We start from the raw sequence: 22,564 nt of genomic DNA, 5'->3' as shown, positions 1-22,564 counted from the left end.
TGATATGCCCAGTAGTCTGAGCTGGATATGGCTGAAAGTTAAGTGCAGAACAAGGATAATGATGGATCAGAAACCCCACATTAAGTCACAATTTTCTCAAGTTCCTTGTCCTTCCCTATACCCTTGTGAATAAACCACGGCTTTATAACCCCCTCCCTTTCCCACTCTTATCAAACAGCAGAGTCAGAATGAAAACATTCCTGCAGAATAAGAAGGGAACCACTACTGTTCCAGCTGCACTATTAACATAGCTTAATATTCCAACTGATTTAGGTAGCAAAGAGGGCCCAGGTCAAACACTACATCCATGAATGCTTTGCTGACAACTTTCTTCTAAATTCTTCAGATATTTCCTCCACGGTTTACTAAAGCATTCATAATTCCATTTTGACAAAATCCTTTTATGTGATTGGACATTTTTTCCATTGCTCATTTTTACATGAAATTAGATTTTCCTGAACTCTTAGAATGATAAGGTCCAAGAAAGCTTTTCTGACACCACAAAGCTAGCTTTTCTGTTGTCTCTGAGTAGTGTTCAAAAATATGCTGGCTTGCTTTCTGAGGTTTTCCTGTGTTCCCCTCCCCCAGTTTGATCCAGGCAGAAAACTTGCTATTCACAAGCTGCATGTAACACTTTTTAAAGTATCTAGTTGTCCATTATTAGCTCATTATATTGAATTAGCTCATTATATTGAGCTCGCAAGCCTATGTCCCTAAGATTTTTTACCTACTGACTCTGATTTCTGTCCTTTAAATATGTAACATGTTAAAATGAGGAGATCGGACAAGGAAGTATCAAATACCAGTCTCCTGATCCTATGTGATTTGAACATGTCTCTTATCTGGAAATGCCCTTTAAGGATTTGAACACAGCAATCAAGAACCTATCTCGGCCAGGAGCGGTGGCTCACGCCTGTAATCCCAGCACATTTTTAACACAACTCAGAATGTACTTGTTTCAAGCAGCAGCAGCAGCCATAAAATTAAATCAAGCCTTTATAAATATGGAATTACCATTCTTTCATTTATACACTCAAGGACCTTTTATTACATAACTACAGTATGTGTGCCAACCACAATACTAAATGCTAATTATTTTATTTTGGCGGAGACACGTAAGTGGAATGAATTACTAGTCTAAAGGTATGTGCTGCATTCAGTGGCCTCAGAACAAAAACAGGAATTGGAAAGTTTTTGCTAGGGTGTAAGACTTTAAGATAGATAAGTGAACAAGTAGCAGCATAAGGCAAAGCGGCCAAAAACAGTTCATAGGGAGTTTCTACAGTTCATCATGACTAAGGTTCATAAAACAGGAAGACATCAATGAGTAAATTTTGGTTTTAAAATTATTCTAATTTTGCACTTGAAAAAATCCCAGAGATGGCAATATAAAGATTAAATTTATGGGTAGAGTCCAAACTAGGAGACCAATGCAGCAGTTGGGGATAGTGATGAGCATCTATTATTGGGGTGGGGGTTTTGGGGGGGCAGCGGTGGAGAGGAAAAGACAGAGCATACACTTTATAGGGATGTCCAACTAGCTTAATGGATAAAGGAAAGAACATCAGTTTGCAGTAGGATGGGGTACAGGTGATGAATTCAGTTTGGAGTGTTGAAGTTCCAGCAGAACTATCCAGGGAAGAGTTGGAGAGAAAAAATGGAGTTCAGAAGAGTTTAAGAGGTAAATTTCAGAGTCACCACCATCTAGATAAAAATGTTTGAAAACCTGTCATTCACAAAGTACTTCCATTCTTGTTCCTTCCACATACCAATGTTATTTACTAATTTTTGCTACACCCTCCACCCTCACTTTGTAAACTTAGCCATAGACAGTACCTGTGAAATGCTGGATCTGAAGTGCTAGAACATGTTTAACACTAACCTGAAATATGACTGCACCATGAAAACTCTTTACGGCTGTTCCAATTACTTTCAGGGCTTCATCTGAAATCTGTATTGCCTTTCTACTTCCTTTTAAACAACAGCTTATCTTCTGGAATATTCAAATAGTAAAATGGCAAGAGAACTTTGTATAATGGTAGGCTTGGAAATTTTGAATAAAAGTGGTATTTAAAATAATGTAAGTTTGACATTGAAAATGAGTAATAGGCCGGGAGCGGTGGCTCGCGCCTGTAATCCCAGCACTTTGGGAGGCTGAGGTGGGTGGATCACAAGGTCAAGAGATCCAGACCATCCTGGCCAACGTGGTGAAACCCCGTCTCTACTAAAAATACAAAAAATTAGCCTGGGGCATGGTGGCGGGCGCCTGTAGTCCCAGCTATTTGGGAGGCTGAGGCGGGTGAATCACTTGAGCCCACCAGGTGGAGACTGTGCCACCACACTTGAGCCTGGTGACAGAGCGAGACTCCGTCCCAAAAAAAAAAAGAGAAAATGAATAATTAGCAATGAGAGGTTTAGTGTCATCACCTACATTTTTCTCCTACACTTTATCCTACTATACATTATAATACCTTATGCCAGAAACTCTATTAGCTCAGGAGATGATCCATTTTTGTCTAAAATACCTCTTATGTAAGGCGGTCATATTCCTTGATAAGCTTTAAACAATTTAGCACTGGGTTGGTATTATCAGAGGATTCTGACGTATTAGATTTTCTCAGATGGATATTTAACCCTTTAGACAGTTGTCACACCCTAAAACTTTTTCATCAAAATTTTTATTAAATATAACCACACATTTCCAACTAATCTTTTATGACTTAGGATTAACACTGTCATATTGTGTAGTTCTGTTATGCAGTGATACTCCTAAATATTACTTAGCCAGGCGGGACTTAGCTTGACTTTTCAACTCACTATGGTATTTTAACTTTAGTTCTGCTGTCCTTTTTCTTAATGGCGACTATCAAATGGCTTCTGCAAACAGTACATTCAAAAGAGGTTGTTGCTGTTATACATATGAAATTTATTACTGGGCAGTGTTGAGAACTATTTTTGAAACCTCTCCATAAAGGATCTGCTCCTTACCTGTTTTGTTCTATCAATACTCACATCTCATTTTCAACGTAGTCCCTCAATGTAACACAGTGCAGGACTGACATTTGTCCAGGATACCAGAAAATTATGTTAAAAAAACATGTCAACATACCATGTGTCTAAAATTTGTAGGCTTCCCAGTGTTTAGGAAAGAGGCGAGTCTAAATAGATGAACCCTGAATCAGAGACAGAGAACTTGATCCTTAAAAGTATTAAAGAGTTACTAGAAGAATCCTGATTTGCATATTAATACTCATTTGGAACCTAACTCATTCAAAAAATAGTCTATGATTATATAAATATATAATGCAAGAAAATATTTTCACATATTACAGTGCAAGAATAAAAATGAGAAAAGGGCAGAGCCTTATCTTGTTGCTGCTCTAGTGCCTAGCTCATACTTATCAAACTAGTGCAACAAAACATAGAACTTTAAAATTGCAAGTTATATCCATGTAACGGTTGCTTTAAGAATATATATCCTAATCCAATTACTCTGCTACATATTCCTAATACCTGGAGCACTATCATATTCCGGTAAGATGGTTTTAAGGCCTCTTATTTTTACTGTTACACTCTGGCATCATGCCCTCAGCCACCAGAAAAAAATGTTGCAAGAAACACTCATTTGAAAACCTGTTCCTATTCTAGGAACATCAACATCTAAATGAAAACCTAAGAACAAGTACCTCAAGATTTGGTAGCAGGAATAGTTAATGCTTCCCAGAAGTAGTTTCATTTGACACTGAAAATTGCATACCTTATTTCCCTTTTTCATATAGCTACTATTGGCCAATTCAAGCTCTGAATCTTTTTCCTTCAGTGACAGACTAGTCAAATACTTCCTAAGTGTTGCTCAAGTTGAGAATACAGAATAAAATCAAGATAAAATATTGTCCTGAGTGGGCAGACAGCTAAATCTGTAACTACATGAGAAGCCATATGCTTTTTTTCCCCCAAATTCTCTAACCTCCCCACACCTCAACTAGAGTTTGACATTCTAAAGCTAAGATTTCAGAATCATTTTATATAACTCAGTTCTGTTAACTGAACCTTATCTTTTGTAAAGGACAATATTCATGTTTATAAATACGGAAGATTATCTTAAGGTTGTAACAAGGGAAAAAAGTATACTTTGAAATCTAGAAAGGACTCCAAAAACAATGTGTTTTAGGTTTCCCGTAAGTCATGAATGGAACTGTTTTCTTTTAAATGAGCAGCCATCAATTTTTCACTCCCAAGTTCTATCAAAGACTTCCAAGACTTTTACATCCCATTTTCCAATTAAAAGTACAAATTAAGTTTTAAAAGATAGTCATTTCTCCCAGCTGACAAATCCCCTTACTGCAGTATCTGAACTCGATCACTCAGAAATCTGATTCCTCACTTCTATGTTGAGGTGATATTACTCCACAAGTCTGTATCTTCAAGCCATTTTAATAATAGTATGCTGATGTTAATCAGTTAGGTTTTTTTTTTGTTTTTTGATTTTTTTTTTCCGAGACAGAGCCTAGCTCTGTCACCCAGGCTGGAGCGCAGTGGCACGATCTCTGCTCACTGCAGCCTCTGCCTCCCGGGTTCAAGTCATTGTGGTGCCTCAACCTCCTGAGTACCTGGGATTACAGCGCGTGCCACCATGGCCAGCTAATTTTTATATTTTTAGTAGAGGCAGGGTTTCGCGACGTTGGCCAGGCTGGTCTTGAACTCCTAACCTCAGGTGATCCGTGTGTCTCAGCCTCCCAAAGTGCTGGGATTACAGGCGTGAGCCACCACACACAGGCCTTTTTTCAAAGTACATTTGGTAATGATATTCAACTTCTTCCAAAAATTATTCTGGAGTGGGAAAATCTTTGGTAAGGTAAAAAATAAAAAAATAAATTAATCCTGCAGGCTGGATGTGTGAGAAGTAAAATTAAAACTTAAAAAATTCTGGCCAGGCACGGTGGCTCACGCCTATAATCCCAGCACTTTAGGAGGCCAAGAATTAGAGACGAGCCTGGCCAACATAGTGAAACCCCACCTCTACTAAAAATACAAAAATTAGCTGGGTGTGGTGGTGCACACCTGTAATACCAGCTACTCAGTAGGCTGAGGTAGGAGAATGGTTGGTACCTAGGAGGCGGAGGTTGCAGTGAGCCGAGATCGAGCCACTGCACTCTAGCCTGGGTGACAGAGCAAGACTCCATCTTAAAAAAAAAAAAAAAAAAAATTCAAAGTGCATTTAACATTCTTTTTCATGGCCACCTTACAAGTATCCTGAGAACTCAACAGTTTAGTTTTCCCTTCTAGTACAAATGAGACTGAAAAATTATTTTCCATAGTGAAGGACTCAATAAGGTAGCAAGTAAACCACTATTCTGGAGGGTGAGTGGTATTTTTTATTGTGGCTCTTCGCATTCCATGAAATTTGTAATCACTATGACAGTACCAAGAATTTACTGCCAAATACACAGTTCATGCTGTGATTATAAATCATTTCACACCACCTAAATGTACTGTGTAGCTATGATCATGTACTTTTATTAAAGGGAGAGCTCATTATTAATGAATCTGGAAGCTGGCCAACTCCAAAAGATTAAGAAAAATTTGATGCATATTCTTGGGGGAAAAGCATTAAAGCCTGCTCACCCAACCTTTTTCTATTTTGTAAGCATATTACCTTCTGCACTTTGTAAGTGCTACAAATCAGTTCACTGTGGCGAAACACCAAAAATATCCATAGGAAAACTTTTCTTATACACAGATTACAATTAAGACACATTATTTGAATGTTTCTAGTTGCAGTGGAATACTGTCCTAATATTGCCTGTTCTCTTTCATCAGTGAGACTCATTTTTAAAGGTCAAAGTATAGTCTGGTAACATAAAGAGAACTGGTACCCTTAATTAAATGTACAAGTTTGGTCTCATTACCATCCCTGACACATGTTAATTATTACTGCATGTTTCTAAAACAATAGGAGTCCAACTCACAAATTAACAATCTCTGTGGCTCTTCAATTAAATACAACTAGATTCCATATATTCCCGAATCCTAAGAAATGTAAAACTTGTTCATTTAAACTTCATTAGGACAGTGTACTACTTTTTAAGTATCTACCCCAATAAAATTTGAAACAGATTTAACAATAGTATCAACTATTTGAGAACTTTAAACATATAATGGATATTACTTTCTCATATTAAGGCTCAAGAGATTGAGTCTAGCCAAATTAATCCCAATAACAATCAAGTTTATTTCTCCATTTGCCTTCCCCTTCAACTTTGTAAACTGAGAAAGGCCTCTGTACTTCTGTTTCTGGATGTGAAAGTGTATTATTATTCCACAAGGAAACTATAGATACATCCCCACCAAAGGGATTCCAGTTGAAACCCAGAAAAAGTAAGTTAAATAAATGTCCTTAATAATGCAGCATACTTATATAAGAAATTTGTATATAATATTACAATTAGGCCGGGCACGGTGGCTCAAGCCTGTAATCCCAGAACTTTGGGAGGCCGAGACTGGCGGATCACGAGGTCAGGAGATCGAGGCCATCCTGGCTAACACGGTGAAACCCCATCTCTACTAAAAGATACAAAAAATTAGCCGGGCGAGGTGGCGGGCGCCTGTAGTCCCAGCTACTCGGGAGGTTGAGGCAGGAGAATGGCGTGAACCCGGCAGATGGAGCTTGCAGTGAGCTGAGATCCGGCCACTGCACTCCAGCCTGGGCGACAGAGCGAGACTCCGTGTCAAAAAAAAAAAAAAAAATTACAATTATCCAGTATAACTAAGCTACCAATGATCTTACACAACCCTTTACATGCATATATACGTACATACAGCGTTCTTATTTCTCTCACAGACTTTTTAAGGACTAATTTGCCATTTGCATGAGTCAAAATGTGTCAGTTGTCATAGCACACAAACTTCTATGAAAATGCTTTGTTAAAAGTGACAGGATGGCACATGGTAACAATTATACCAGATCTTACTCAAAGTGAATGAAAAGACCATTCTTTTTAGTTATTCACTAGCTACTGCGTTTTTAGAAAGAGAAGTAATCACCATATTATTACGGGTGTAAGGTCCCAGATTAACATAAGAAAAAGAGGACAAACTAGAAATCCAGAATTCCTATATTTCAAAATAATGGCTTAGATTTACCAACTGTAAAATTTCCCACTTTCCCAGGGGAGACAAGGGAAACAAAAACAAAAACAAAACACAAAAACAGTAAAGAGAGGTTTGAGGGATTTTATAAAGCATTTATCAAGCCTTACCACACCAGTAATCTTCCTAACAGATGTACTAGTATTCTAAAATAGGCCATAAGTAAGTTGTGTGAAATAGACACAGGTAAACAAACAACAGCGGTTATTACTTGTGACATTTTATTGGCGTATGACAATTTACAAGGGTCCCTGTTGCATTATACATCACACTGAGTAAGAATCGTTTAGCCATCTACATTCAATGTTACTTACTGGGTAATATTTTTCTCAAATTATAATTCCCGACACTGATTTTACCTGTGACAAAAGGAACAATAGTAATTCCTTGAAGTAGACTGTAATTGGAAAAACGTTTTGCTTTTAATATAAAAATTCCTAGGATGCTGAAAGGTACACATACACACCTAAAGAGTCATGGCCTTCTTAAACAACTTTCTTAATCCTTTCTACAAATATCCTTTGGTTGGTTTTTATTGCCCTTCTCTAGGCAAAATACGTTAACGCAGGTATCAATGAGTTATTTGCTAGCATTTGTAAGCAAATATCCTTGCCAAGAGGAACCATTCAACTTTTATAATGTCGTAAAGTGTGGAGTTAAGATGTGTTTTAAAAAAATATACAGGCTACTTTTTATATGCTTGATCTGAAAAAGATAACATCCAAAATGACATTCTATTACAGAGTTCTTACAATCACCCTAGCCTACTATATTCTAGTATAACACTCTTTTCTCAATTTTGTTTAATAGAATAAAAGTAACCAAAGGTTAAAGCAGTGCATTTGAACTTAAAATATAACCTGCCCACAGGAATTAAGTAGCTTTATTTCCACTCCCTATTAAATAATTTCTCATATCCCCTTTTACCTATTGTCTTAAGTAGATAAGCACATAGTCATGCACACAGATCTGATGTCTAACCAAGTAACTGTTATGTATTTATTTGTATACAATAAAAGGGTCATGAAAATTCTGTGTTGGGGATCACATCCATGTTGCTTTCACACGTAAGTATTATTCTGAACAGGAAAGTATCAGTTATGTCCTGATTAATGCAATACATACTTCCTTTGGCAGGTATTTCCTCTGCTTTAATAGAGAATTTCAGAAAGACATGTTAAGGGGGGAAAAAAATCACACAATACTAAGGATCTGAGGGCCATAAACATCACATATGTTGAGTCTGCTTTTAGTTTTGTTTCCAATAGCTCTTAACCAACGTCCCTGGCTGTAATCTAGGTGCTAGACGCATTGCAAATCCTCGAAAATGTTTTAAGATGAAAGAGCAATACATTTAAGATCTTCAAAAGTTTACATTAACAGAATAAGTATTAGCTCCTTTTAACACACACAACTAAATTAACAAATGAAATGTGTCTACTTTTATATATGCCCATAAAGCAGATAGACTTAACATTGAAATTTAATATTTTAGATTTTCACTTCTTTAAGAGCTATCAATATACAGACACAAAAGATAATTCACATTTGAAAAATTATCTACCTGAAGAATAGAACCCTTAAGAGGAAAAAGAAAAAGCCATTTTACAAACTGCAACTGAAAAGGGGGGGGCAGGGGCGGAACAAGTTAGATCAATGCGGCAACAAGCTTCCTGCCAAAACTTTTATTGGTGACATTTGAAAAACAATTTTCTTAAAACACTATTAATGAACAGTATGTTGTGTTTCTCTATTTTTACTAATAGTTACACTACAAACTAATGTTCAGCTCAAATAAATATGTAAGATATGAAATCAGGTACTAATGTATCAACTTATTCTGCAGGATAAACCTCCTCCATACCAACCCCAGGATTATAGTTTTTCTTCTGTTTAAAACTAGGATGTTCAGTAAAAATGGGGTTTCTATTTGCAGTATTATTACAAACCAGTTTCCTCTCACAAATAGCTAATATCTAAGACCATGACTCAAACTATCAAATAGGAATAGAAAGAGAACACTCGGTTTTGAACGCAAATAGAAAAGGCTCCTAAGAATGTTCTTTATAGGCCACTGCTTGCTTTCAGTAAAAATAACATTTTTCTCAAAACTTTTCAATCTAATTTTTAATAGCTTGTACTTTTTAGCTATTGGCAAAGCTTTTTTTTTTTTTTAATTCCTTCTTACGCATTTGCTCAAGTGTTAAACTAGCTTAGTTTACCAAAGTAACAACCTTTTGTCTGTGGTATACTTCAAAAATTAGTCACCCTACAATGTAGTGTGTTCAAATTAAACAGATGTATACAGTTAAAATAATTAGTGTAGTCTCTATAAACAATTTCTGTTCCAGGATTTATATGTAGAGCTAACGTTTACTTCAGAATAAAACATTGACAAACAGGGAAGGAAGAGAATCAGAACTTTCACAGAGCTGTACTTGACCATATCTTATAGACAAAGCAGAATTACAATGCATGTAACAAAAACGTTAGAAGTTTTTTTTAAAAGTTGATAGTTACAAATATGGTACGTAACAATTTTCTACTTTATTTCAGTACAATTTTCAACATACAGTCTACTATTTCTCAAGATACTTGAAAACTTAAAACAAAATTTCTATAGACTACTTGCAAACAGTAAAATTTAAGTAAAATGCTTACATTCTTATTTGAAAACAAAAATCAGGTAAAAAAATGGTGGGTGCAAGTTCTGCTCTGCTGTAATCTTACTTCATTATTATTCCTAAAAGAGAGAGAAAAAAAATTGAAGATTAACACAAGATGTGGAGAGTTAAAAGGAACCATATTAATAATTGTTCCTAAAAATGAAGTAACTAATTCACCCACCAAACCTGTATCCAAAAAAATCTGTCAGAATCGTAAGGTGAAATTTTATACCTTTTCCTCCTTGCGTCTGTCCTTCTTTTCTTCATTATTTTCCATGGTCTCTTCTTCATCTTCAACAATCCCATCCCCTTGGTATTTGTCATGAGTCCATTTAGGACTGCTACCTGATTTTTTGAAGTTAAAGCGCCCTCTGCCACGTTGAAAAGTACCACGACCTCTTCCTCTTTTGGCCCAATAATCCACACCATCATCTCTGTCGTCATGCTACAGAAAGGTTAAAAACAATTGTCAATGAAATGTTTCTTGTAAAGATCATTTCTCCAATCATAAACCATAGTATTAACCTTCTGAAGATTGGACATATGAGATTGGTAATATTCTAAAACAAAACCAGTAAAACTGCATTTTTCAACAAAAATATATTCCATCGTCAAGAGAATAACTACATCTTACTACTTAGCAACCCAAGCACTGAGGGTTACCCAATCATTTGGAGAATCTCAACTGCTAAATTACCACTGATTTTTAGAATTCTCAGTTTTGTTTTTGTATTATGTCAATCCAAGTCCACTTATTACACCAAATGCAATGAGATAAAATAACCAGTTTTTCTGGTTATTTCTAACCATCTTAGTCATAAAGATGCGGCAGAAAGTCATAAAAATATCACTAATGTTCACTAAAATGAAACTGGTGGTATGAATTTTATACTTTACATATAAAAGCAGATTTTAAATATACTAAGATTGAAATCTAGATCAATGTATAGTACATATCAATGTTCTGGGCTAGAGAATTTCAACGGTAAATCATGACATGGTCCCTAGAATTAACACCTCACTCAGTTCTTCTTCATCAGTCTGAAGTACTGCAGTTATCACGTCCCAGCTTTAATTATTAATTGTATTCAAATACAGATGTTCCCAAAATTATGAATTGTTCTATTAAGCAAAACAATCTGCAAAACTGAAAAGTACTTGACTTTGTAGATGAGTAGAAATGGGTATTATATTCATACAAAAGGCCAAAGGAGTGCTGTATGTAATTTAATTAACTGCTAACTTACTAACTTTGTCACCCACAAAAATGGGAAATAAAGCAAAATGCCCCTTTATGAGAAAAGGGGTATAATGCAAACAAAATGTTGTGTCATTCATAGAGTACTAGTAGTGAGCAATCATCCAAAAGCCACTAAAACTTTTTTTACATAATATATGAGGTTTTTTTTTCCAAAACATAAGACTTTGCCTTTGGACATATTCATTTAACTGATCAACCCCCTTCATGACTTGAAAAGTTCAATTATATGGGCAACTAACAGGCTATATGAAAGAGAACTTACCAACTGCTAATAATCTATCCTTATCAAATCATTCAAAGATTACTAGGTAGAAGTGTACATGACTCTATAATGAATGAATTTTGGAACTATCAAAAGTGTAAATTTAAATACAGCAGTTTATTGCAAACCCAAAATAAACTACTTTAAAACAGCCTGCCACTAAAAATAATACCCACTTGACTACATAATTTCATGCTCCCTTATCACATTAACATACCCAACTCTTAAGTGCTTTTTTATGATATTTACACAATATGCCATGGATTCTGGGAAGACGTTTTGGAGTAGAAGCACGGATTTAAATCTTATCACAAACTGTGTGACTTTGGGCAACCCCTCTAGAATTTACTTCATTTTAATAATATGTTCCTTGAGGGAACACAGATCAGTAGAAAGTGCCTGGCCCAGTGTCTGACAAGCAAGCACTCAACAAACGGTGGCAATAATGTTTCTATAGTGTGTAATATAGGTCTGGTACTGTTCTGAACACTTTACATGTACTTATTCATCTAATCCTCACAACAACCCTCTAAAATACTGTTACTATCCCCATTTTAGAAATAAAGAAACTGAGGCACAGAGAAATTAAGTAACTTGCCCAAGGTCACAGAGCTAGCCCTTTCTTCTACCCCTTGTGACCATCACCCATAAAACATATTTCCCAGATACCCTGGTGGCAGTATATGATTACCACACCAGGTAGTTAAGAGTTAGCAGAAACAGAAAAGCCAATGGCAAAGCTAAACACTGGGGTTAAACTAGCCATTGCTTTTAATATACAATCATCTGAAACTTGGTAAACACAACAGCACCTAAACAATAACTGTCTTTCGTAGGGTATCCTGGTAGCTACTTAATTGAGATTTTTGATGCTAAACATATTCTTAATACTCAAGTTTTATATTGAAGATTTCAATCTCATTATTAAAATTTTTAAATTTTAATTATCTCAGATTAAAATGGGCCAGAAGTTAGATATTCATACACAGCTAAGAACATGTTAACAAAGGAGTCTGTATTAGAACCAAGACTTTCTGAATCTTCTTCTCTCTTCTCTATACAACGATCAAGTTTCAAACAGTTAATTACCAAAACTCCAATCCTGAACCCCCTTCCCCACCAGGGATTTTCTCTTCCTTTGAAGGCAGCAACTCAACAGTGAGAACCTTCAGTACTTTCCCACTTGCTCCAACTCTTCACACTCATCACTCCATAGAATTTCAGGTTCTAACTAAAACTAGTATCTTTCCTGGAATTTTTATTATTGAAAACATTACCACACCTTTGCATAAAACAAATCTTAGAGATAGGAAATTTCAGAAAAGAATGCAACAAAGATAACTATAACTCAGTACTGGACAACAAGTAATACCAACAAGACCTTTCAGAACCCTGACTCTGGAGCCCAATGAGTTAAGTCCTGACCCCACTGGTACTAGCCACATAACTGGTTAAGCTACTCAACCTCTGTACCTCAGTTTTTTCCATCCACAAAAATGGAATAACGGCCCCAACTCAAAAGGCTTTTTAAAGTATTAATACGTACGGAACACACAGAACAGCACCAAGCATGGTACATAATGCTTAATAAATGTTATCTATTATTACTAAGCTTTGTTTTGTTTTTTTGAGACAGATTCTCGCTCTGTCTCCCAGGCTGGAGTATAGTGGCGCAATCTTGGCTCACTGCAACCTCCGCCTCTCGGGTTCAAGCGATTCTCCTGCCTCAGCCTCCTGAGTAGCTGGAACTATAGGCACGTGCCACCACGCTCGGCTAATTTTTGTATTTTTAGGAGAGACAGGGTTTCCACATGTTGCCCAGGCTGGTCTTGAACTCCTGACCTCGTGATCTGCCTGTCTCAGTGTTTCAAAGTGCTGGGATTACAGGCGTGAACCACCGTGCCTGGCCTGTTATTACTAAGTATTAATGTTTCATCCAAATGGGCAAACTCTCTTAAACTGGTCAAGTGTTCTGAAAGAACCTAAGGGAATGAATGTCTAGTTTTAGAAGACTTTCCTTCTGAATCGTATTTTTCTTTTTTTCCCTCAACATTCCTTTACATGTAAGATACAAAATTTTTTAATTCAACTATCCATGTGAAAACCAAAGTTGCCATTTCAATGGCTCATAATTAAGTAAAAACCAAAATAATTAACTTTGGGAATTGATTTATAAGGAAAAAGTATGTAATTTTGCTTGATATTCTAGTGAACACCATCAGTCTGTGGCAAATCAATGTGTATGGTTTTATACAGAGACCAAGATTTTTAAATATAACCCAGAAAAACAACATATAAAAATACTACTGCTACTTATATATGGCTAAATTCTTAAAATAAGACACTCTTCTTAATGAAACTACTGCCTAATTAAATGCCAACCCAAAATGAGTATGTATTTTTTAAGGGATAGCAGATTCTTAAGAGAATGCCATAGAAAAAAAGGCCTAAATTTTGTATTTGTAAGTTGTTAAAAGTGGTAAACAATTACTATCTACATATTCACTTCTCATTTCTTCTTGACCTCCTGACCTATCATACCTGGTCTACTTCTCTGGCATTTTTACTCTCTCTCACTTTTCACCCCACCTTTGATATGCTGGTCTTTATCTCTTCTCTTCTGTGATCTTACCACAGCTTTAACGGTGACCTATAAAATTACAGCATTTTTTGTTTCTCTAAATTTAAATTACCAACTATCCACTGGACAGCTCCATTTCTCCCAAGCACTTCAAATTCAACCTGTTTAGAACAGAACTTAATCTTTTGAAAGGAGCTTCCTTCCTATAGATTTAGATTCCTTCCTCTCACTACCAACATCCCTGAATTCAAGTCCCCATAAATGTTACTTTTTCTCAAATCTAGCCCCTTAGTTCAGACACTGTATTTTCTCAAATTGCTTAACTTTTAACACCCATGACTTATGTAAACTCTGCTTAAAACTCTATTTTCTTAAAAGAATTAAGACCTTTGACACTGTGACTCCTTGTACTCAATTTTCCCAAACTTATATACCAACCATCTAGCCATCTGAGTACTATAGTTCTCTACACCATGCTGTTTCACTCCTTCTGCTATGTGCAGTACACTTGCCTACCTCTCAATCTCAAGATTAATTAAGGTCAAGTTCCTCTACAAAAGTCTCTTCTAATCACTCTCTCGTTTGCAAAAATCCACCTATCCTTCTTTGGGAAAAGCAAAAAGCCACCATATATATTTAGAATGTTTGTTTCTCTACTACTAGTCTCTAAGTCAAAAATTGGAATCACATCCTACTTGTCTTTCCATCCTTAGTACCTAGCATAAACATAATCCTTCTTGTCTTTCCATCCTTAGTACCTAGCATAAACATAAGTCTGGTAATACACAAATTCTTGAACTAAGAAGTAAGTCAAAAATTGGAATCACACCTACTTGTCTTTCCATCCTTAGTACCTACCATAAACATAAGTCTGTTAATACATAAATTACTGAACCAGGAAGTAGATGGATCGTTCACATTTTTCTACACATCAAATGCCTTTTACTTTCCAGAATGTCAATTCAAGCCACTCAAGAAGCATAAACTGAGAAAACATTACACATAACACACTCTGTAACTTTTTTTTTGGTTCTTGGTCATTAACATGCCAAAAAAGAGGCAAATGGAAATGTATTTTTGAAATAAATATATTGTTTTTCCAGACAAAACAGAGATCCACTTCAAACTACAGCTATAATCTCTAAGTAGGTATGTCATGGACATTGAGGTTTATTCAAATACATTCACAAAAAGCCAACTGAAAAAGTCAACAACTCTTCAAGTCCAATACAATTTTCCTCCATGGAAGCAACTAGTTTTCAGAACTAGTCTCTGAAACATAAATTCTCCGAAAAGCCATGACAAAAAAATGAATACTTCTGGTAATAGTTTTGGTATATTCTTGTACACGTCTATAATGCAGCAAGGACCCTTTTCCCCATGCCAAACAGCAGAAAATGCCCATCCTTATCTAGAGAATCCTTCAGGACCTACCACCTCTAGCTTCATCCTTGAAAAACTATTTCAGAGGGAAAAGCACCTCTACCACAGGAAGCACCAAATTAGTGTACCTAGCAGCAGCTTTTCTGTAATGTAAGTTTTCATCATCTTTTTTCACCAATGAAAGCTGACAGCCTCCCTAAAATTCTTAATTACATGTACTTTGAAAAAATTCTTCTCCTTTTCATTTAAACAAATAGCTGTGATGATGGAAGGTACATCTTAATGTGAAGTTTCTACAACTGTCACTGTCTTATAGACAGATATAAAACAAACATTAAGCTCAACTATAATACAATGTTCTTCTCTGAATGTGGGTAACAAATTAGGTATATTTTTCGCTTACCCTGATCAGCCTATGTTTAATATCAAGAAAGTATGAACAGGACTAAAGGGACCCACATTTTTCAAAATTTCAAATCATCTGGGTAATTATTTTAAAAAAGGTTTCCCACATAACGGTGAATCTTCTTATAGTAGTGGTTATCTGTACTTAAATGTATTCACCTAGTATGCTTTGAAAATTAATGCAAACCAAATAAACACAGATGTCTAACACCCACCAAGAAGTACTTCTTGCTCTTTGGGGTATATTCTGGATCCCATTCCTCTTCCTTCGGTCTCTTTTGAAAAGTAGTATTTGAGTTGTTTGGACCAGTATTTGTCCCAGCAAAAACTCCTCTGGCTCTTCCTCTGCCTCTAATTCGAAACTGATTAACATTAACAAAGTTGTTTAGTGATGCAATCAAAAGGTATTTAGTTACATGCAAACTCTAATTTTACTGCAGTAACAAAAAACATACGCCCTAATTTCCTATCTAAATCTCGTAGCCATTGAGGATGAAAAGGATGGCCATTTTATATCACAGGCAAAAAATTCTGCCAACTAAAAGTTGAGTAGGTTAAGAAGAAATGATCAACCTAAGTGTTAGAATACTGTACTTTCAAGGACTGAACTAACTTTTTTTTTTTTTTTTGAGACAAGAGTCTCGCTCTTTCTCCCAGTCTGGAGTGCAGTGGCGCAATCTCGGCTCACTGCAAGCTCTGCCTCTCAGGTTAACGCCAATTCTCCTGCCTCAGCCTCCCGAGTAGCTGGGACTACAGGCGCCCATCACCACACCCGGTTAATTTTTTGTATTCTTAGTAGAGACTGGGTTTCACTGTGTTAGCCAGGATGGTCTCGACCTCCTGAACTCGTGATCCACCCGCCTCGGCCTCCCAAAGTGCTGGGATTACAGGCATGAGCCACCGCGCCCGGCCTGAACTAATATTTTTAAATAATCAAGCTGTTTTTCCTTTTTACTAGCCAAAAGTTGTCTAATTTCTTTGAATTACCATAGAAGCCCCAAGTATTCAGCCATACCTAACACTATATAAGCAAAGCTCTTCTCTTTCCCAAATTATCTAATTAATGAACTCCACCAAAACCCAACTAGATACTCGCTCAAGGTAGGAGTGTGAATCTAGAAATTAAAGAGGCAAGAAGATGCACTACCATAAAGTCATTATATTAATAATTATAACGACTTACGGAAACATGGGGATAATGTATACGCTATGTGAAATATTTCTATGATTTCTATGATTGATACCCATATAAGCAAGGATTTGAAGAAAGCAGGTAAAATGAATGTAACTGTAATACAGAGATGAACATACAGGGGTTTTATTAAGGCGTTAAGGTACCTTTTCAAAAACTAAGTGATTAAAGAAATGTTATTACCAATCAGTAACTTTCCTTGACTCTTGGTCTTTAAGGACTAGGTACAGTTATTGATCTTGAAGTCAAGAGAAGTACCTAGTTTATACAGATGCTTCTAGATCTCAAAATGGCATTTCTAAATGAAGGCAGCACTTCAAACACCACTTCATGTTTCAATACTACCTCTGATTTTAGGAATAATGACACACCTAACATCTCTAAATCATGTATATGACCTTCTTTATGTACATTACTCTAAGATAAACTCCTACCAAGGAATCAAAGATAATTTTTTCACTTACAAAGGTTCCTCGTGGTCGGCTAACTCCTGCAAAGCCTGAGTATTCTTTCATTTCATGGTGAGTTTTAAATTCTTCTTCTCTTTCCTTCTTACTCTCCTTTTCTTCTCGAGAACTGGGAGAAGAAGGTGATGCTGAAGAGGATGAAGATCGAGAATGATCTTGCTCTCTACTTTTATGTTTACTGCAAAATAAAGAAAACAAAAAATGTGCTACTTTTAAAAAGATAAAGACCCTGCTGAATCTTACAACAGAAGAGATATTTTTCAAGTCAAAAACACTATCCCCTAATAAAATTATGTAAATAAAATAATTGGGTGTTAAACTTTGACACAGTCTGTTTCCATTCTCCTTCAATATGTATTTTACATCAATAATGAAAAACATGCTAGGGCCTGCCAGTTAGAAAATAGTAGTCTGTAAAGGTCAAGAATAAGGTTCAGTTCTTTAGTATTTTTAAATTAACTTATATCTTTTATTACTTTAACGAAAGGAAGAGAAGAGTAGGAAAAAGTAAGGATGTTCTTAAGGCCAAGTTTCAAAATGACTGCAGTTTGTACACTGGGTGAAAATAGTTGGTATAGTTTGGGCTATAGTACCATTATAGCAAATAAAAAGCATATGACATTACAAATAACAGCCATAAATTTAATAACACAAATAAAATCCACCATTTACCTAATGAATAGCAAGGAAAAAGATTATCTATAATACTTTGTGTTCCTATTTGCCTCTATGATGATCAAATTTACATGATTTAATGCAACACCCGAAAAGGTCATACCTGTGGTTAACTCTTACCACTGCTAACAGTTTCCATGGAAATATTATTTTGAAAGACTAATACACATTGCTATTTCTAGTCCTTCCTCCCCCCCATCTCTCCCATGTTAAACCACTAGATATCAGTTTAAAATTCTTGTACTCTGGGTGTTATGAGTTGAAAAAGTGCGGAATCAAGCATAACGAACCAAAGTTCTTACACAAACTGTTTCTAGAAATGCACTGCATTGAAGTCCAACCTCCTGATGTAGCCTGGATAATAGGACACATTAATTTGTCATTTTTTTTTTCAGTGTTAGCTTGCTATTCCAAAGTTTTTGTCCTCATCCACCATAAGCCGTGTAAAAGACAAATACATTTTTGCTGTAAAACAAATAATTTTAATTGTTTAAATTTAAACATTCGATTACACAGTCAAAATTGAAAGCAATTAAGCTGACAATTATTAAAGGCTAATTAGAAGCTAAAACCTATCTTAGTCAGTTTGAACAATTACCTGTCATCTTTGTAAGATTTGTATTCCTTGTAATCTTTTGGAGTTTTTTCCTGCTTTCTCGATCCACTGGATTCCCTGGAGCCCTTGGAATCTCCCCGTTCTTTACTTCTTTCTTTTCTACGGCGATCAATGTCATGCCGAAGGTCAGCAGAGTCACACCTTAATTTTTTATCTCCCTATAAAAGACAGACGTAAAATACAGATTTCAGGGGAGAAATTGAAAAAATATATATACACATATTATAGAGTTAAGTTTTATGCCAGCTTCTAAACTGGCATTTTAGTATCAGAAAATAATGAATCATATAAGATACTATCACTTAGTTTTTGTTAAAAAGTACTTGATTATTTTTACTAAACATCTGGGTATACAAAGTCAGTGGAACTGGGGAAATTATTAAAAGCTAAGTATCTTGAGAATTTTGCAGGTTTTTATCCAAAACAATCTATAATAAATTTTTGTACAGTAAATGATACAAGTATTTTTTCCACTCAGCACATCCTATTATCCCTCATCCTTCCAAATGCTGTTTTCAATAGTTGAATAATGACAGATGTTATAATCTGTAGTTGTGATGTAGCCTTCTACCTAAAAAAGAGAGATCCTAACATAATGGTTCTTATTACTTAAGCCTCATTATGATCAAGCTCTTCCCAAATAATCTGACCAACCCAATTAAAAAAAAACTTCAAAAGAATTCTATAATTTCTAACATGCACGTAAAATATGATTAATGAAATCAATTGAGGTTGAACAAGGGTAGAAACAAAGCCAGAAAGAGATATTCGCAATCCTGTACTCAGTATCTTGGGCCATATACTGCCCTTTCTCAATTCAGGTATTGCAACGGACATTAGTTTAACTGGGTCACAATTCACCTCCTTCTTGTTCCATTGCTTTTTCAAATACTATATAATTTAGGAAGATGGAAAGAGGCATCTAGGAATGAAGAGAAATTATACATCAGTAAGATGCTAAGCAATGTGGACATCCTTGCTAGTATTCAACAGTAAGTAGTATTTACTCTGGGAAGTCTGACTATAATATTCATAAGCATTCATAAAACTGAAAGTACAGATCTCCAAATGGTATCAACTACTCACCTATTTGCTCCCAGAGTCACAAAGAAAAATATCTAATCAAGAGCAAAAAAACCTTCCTATTCACCTAGGTATTACCAAGTCCACAAGTAACAAGATAATATAAGTGAAACCACTTTGTAAACTACAAACTATATATACATAATTACATATTAACATGTTATTCATCCAGACAGGAAGATAAAAACCAATGGCATCTTATCTATTCATCAGTTATCTCTACTTTTTCTCCTCTGGATCAAAATCTGGTCTAAGTAATGAGGAGAGAATATACTCACTGTCAGAGCATGAGGACAGACTAAACTGTTGGGAAAACTAAATTAACAACTTTGAACCCAAGGTGTTATTTAAGTTAAAAACAAAAAAAAGTATTCACTTCTCAGAATCTGTTCTTTCAAGATCAATACGCCCCATACAAAACAAAACAAACAAAACACCTTATTTGTAAGCTCTAGATTCCCCACATCTACTAATAGCATGCCCTATTAAACTTGTACACTACCACTGTCCATAATAGCTTCTAGTAACAAATGTGCCTGTTTTCAAAATAACCCAATTACTCAACAACTCTGCAAAACAGAAGCATTCCCGTTTTTCTAATTAGAAAAGCAAGGTTCAAGACGTTATTTTCCAATTATCATGTAGATAGTACTTAGTGACAGCCAGAAATGGAATCAAGCAGTACTTCCAAGTCTCCTAATCTCTTCAAAACAATTGTTCCCTATCTTTCCCCACATTTCTACTACTAGACATTTTATGGCCTGATATAGTCTACCTGGCAAAGGTCATTTTGAATTGTCAGAGTGTATTGGAGACCCCTTAACCACTGAATTCCATTCTCACCAAGACCCCTCAATGTCTTTCATAGGCTCCTTTCTCATGTTTAAAAGACATTCCCCCATTCCCCAAATATTCCAAGAGTGATAACAGTCTTTGTTCCAAACGTTCATTTGTAAATCAGTTCTTAGAATGCTTATTTCTTAATCCACATCAAAAGTGCCCAGTAGCATGGGGATTACTTCTTGTTATCTGTGAAGAACCTAGAGATATTAAATTTAGACACACAAATCGAGAAATATTTACTCTGGCTAATGAACCTCATCTCAAAATTCTAATTTTTATCTTTGATTTTATAATTTTCCTTTGTCTACCCACTGATTCTTTACGCTTTTCTTAGGACTATTTTTTTTTCCTTTCATTAGCATTTGAAAAAATACTCTTGGTTTAAATTTAAGATAGTATAGTGTCAGCTCAATTTCTTCCGGGAAGGAACAGTATGTATACTACCATGATGTAGTTATGAATTAAAAGTAGAAGATATCTATAGACATTTTACCTTGAGAAACTATATTTGGTACAGTATCATTAACTAAGCTAAACTTAACATGAAAAAAATTACATTCAAAAACATACCTTCTGATTTTCTTCTTTAAAAACTCTCTCTTCCCCTGCTAAACGGGTATGCTTCCTCAAGGTACTTGGTGAGATGTCAATTCTCCTTAATGTGAAACAAAGTATATTTTTAGTCATATTACTAACTTTTTGGTTCGAAAACATCCACACCATCCACACGATTATCCATTTTCCTACGACAGTTATTTCTCTCCCAATCAACTAATTTAGCACACCAAGACTATTAAGTTACTAATACACAATTAAGAAAAAATATCCACGAAGAATGAATTAAAATGCTCCAATCAGATATTTTTATATAGAAGTCTGGCCTTTAAAACATCCAACTTATTTTATTGATCAAAAATAGAAAAAATGTGTCTTGATTAAACTGGGTATCATTTTAAACATCAACAAACACACAGGAATAGGATTATTTGTTCCTGCCTTCAATATTTTTAGATACCCAGTGCCCCCTTGGTTTTATTCTGCGCCTTTCCCTTTTTAAGTCAGTATCGGTTGCAACTACCCAGTGCTTCTTTAGCAGCCATCACCAAAACCACACCAACTGTGTACGAAGTACCAAGTCAGATACTTCAGAGCCAGTATCACTGTCACTGCCACCCTGCAAAATGGGCATGATTATCCACATTTCGTATATGAAAACACTGATGCCCAGGGATTAAGCTGTTCATCACAATGCAACGAAGAGATACAGCCAGGATTTCAACACAACTATCTGACTTCAGTGCTCATGCTTTTGTTCTCTCTCTCTCATGGAACATTTTTTATTTCACAAACTTACTAGAAATTCAAAGGTTACTCTAGGCCTTCACTGCCCCTCCCAAAAACCAGACTAACTGATAACTATTTAATTCCATACTGCAGAGAAGTAAGAGTTAATATTTCAAGTTCTAACAACCAGTTTCAACTAAGCTGAAAATTGAGAATTACAGAATTTTCAAGACTTAGAAATATATTTAAAGTATAAATGAGGAATAAAACCAAATCTGTATCAATGACAAAAGCAAACTTCCAATACAATCTTGTTTTAACAGAGTCTTCCTACCAAAACAACGTTTTTATATGTCAATTCAGCAGGATACATACCTGTGTATTTCAGGGCTCTTTTGCCGAGTACTATGTTCTTCAGTGGCTTTCTGATACGAAGTGAACCGCTCGTTTAGGGTCACTGCAGCTGACTTGAAGTATTGCTCTGTTGATTTAGAAGAAATACTGTCCAATTAGTTAACTTTACTTTAAGAGAGATTTGTTTGTGACAGAAGGGCATGTAGCAGGAGAAAATAAAAATACTCAAGAAACCTAGCAAAAGAGAATTAAGTGTTACAAGGAACTCCTACCCTTTCAATTTCTTGTACCTCAACAGGAAAGTGCTTCGAAAGTTGCTCACAGGTCCCTGTCAATGCTACAT

The 22,564-nt window shown here is 35.6% G+C and overlaps 1 protein-coding gene across 4 annotated transcripts in view; it reads right to left on the bottom strand.

Annotated features, from left to right (window-relative positions):
- Window positions 1-7,349: 7,349 nt before the first annotated feature.
- The window catches only part of BCLAF1 (BCL2-associated transcription factor 1), a 31,554-nt gene continuing 16,339 nt past the window's right edge, over window positions 7,350-22,564 (bottom strand). For 3 of the 4 annotated variants that reach the window (XM_011962099.1, XM_011962101.1, XM_011962100.1), the window contains exons 7-13: window positions 22,243-22,348; window positions 21,154-21,238; window positions 18,640-18,815; window positions 17,364-17,544; window positions 15,923-16,069; window positions 10,048-10,260; window positions 7,350-9,892 (exon numbers count right to left, since the gene is read on the bottom strand). In XM_011962099.1, coding sequence (XP_011817489.1) covers window positions 9,887-9,892; window positions 10,048-10,260; window positions 15,923-16,069; window positions 17,364-17,544; window positions 18,640-18,815; window positions 21,154-21,238; window positions 22,243-22,348 — 914 coding nt within the window. In that variant the 3' untranslated portion in view covers window positions 7,350-9,886. Of the gene's footprint in view, window positions 9,893-10,047; window positions 10,261-15,922; window positions 16,070-17,363; window positions 17,545-18,343; window positions 18,507-18,639; window positions 18,816-21,153; window positions 21,239-22,242; window positions 22,349-22,564 lie in introns of all 4 variants that reach the window. The other variant, XR_001004038.1, reaches the window with a different exon arrangement.

Source organism: Colobus angolensis, unplaced genomic scaffold, assembly GCF_000951035.1.
Source record: "Colobus angolensis palliatus isolate OR3802 unplaced genomic scaffold, Cang.pa_1.0 Scaffold58, whole genome shotgun sequence".
NCBI lineage: Eukaryota > Metazoa > Chordata > Mammalia > Primates > Cercopithecidae > Colobus > Colobus angolensis.
Note: the sequence above shows the minus strand (reverse complement) of the source record. Positions and strands in the feature narration are given on the sequence as shown.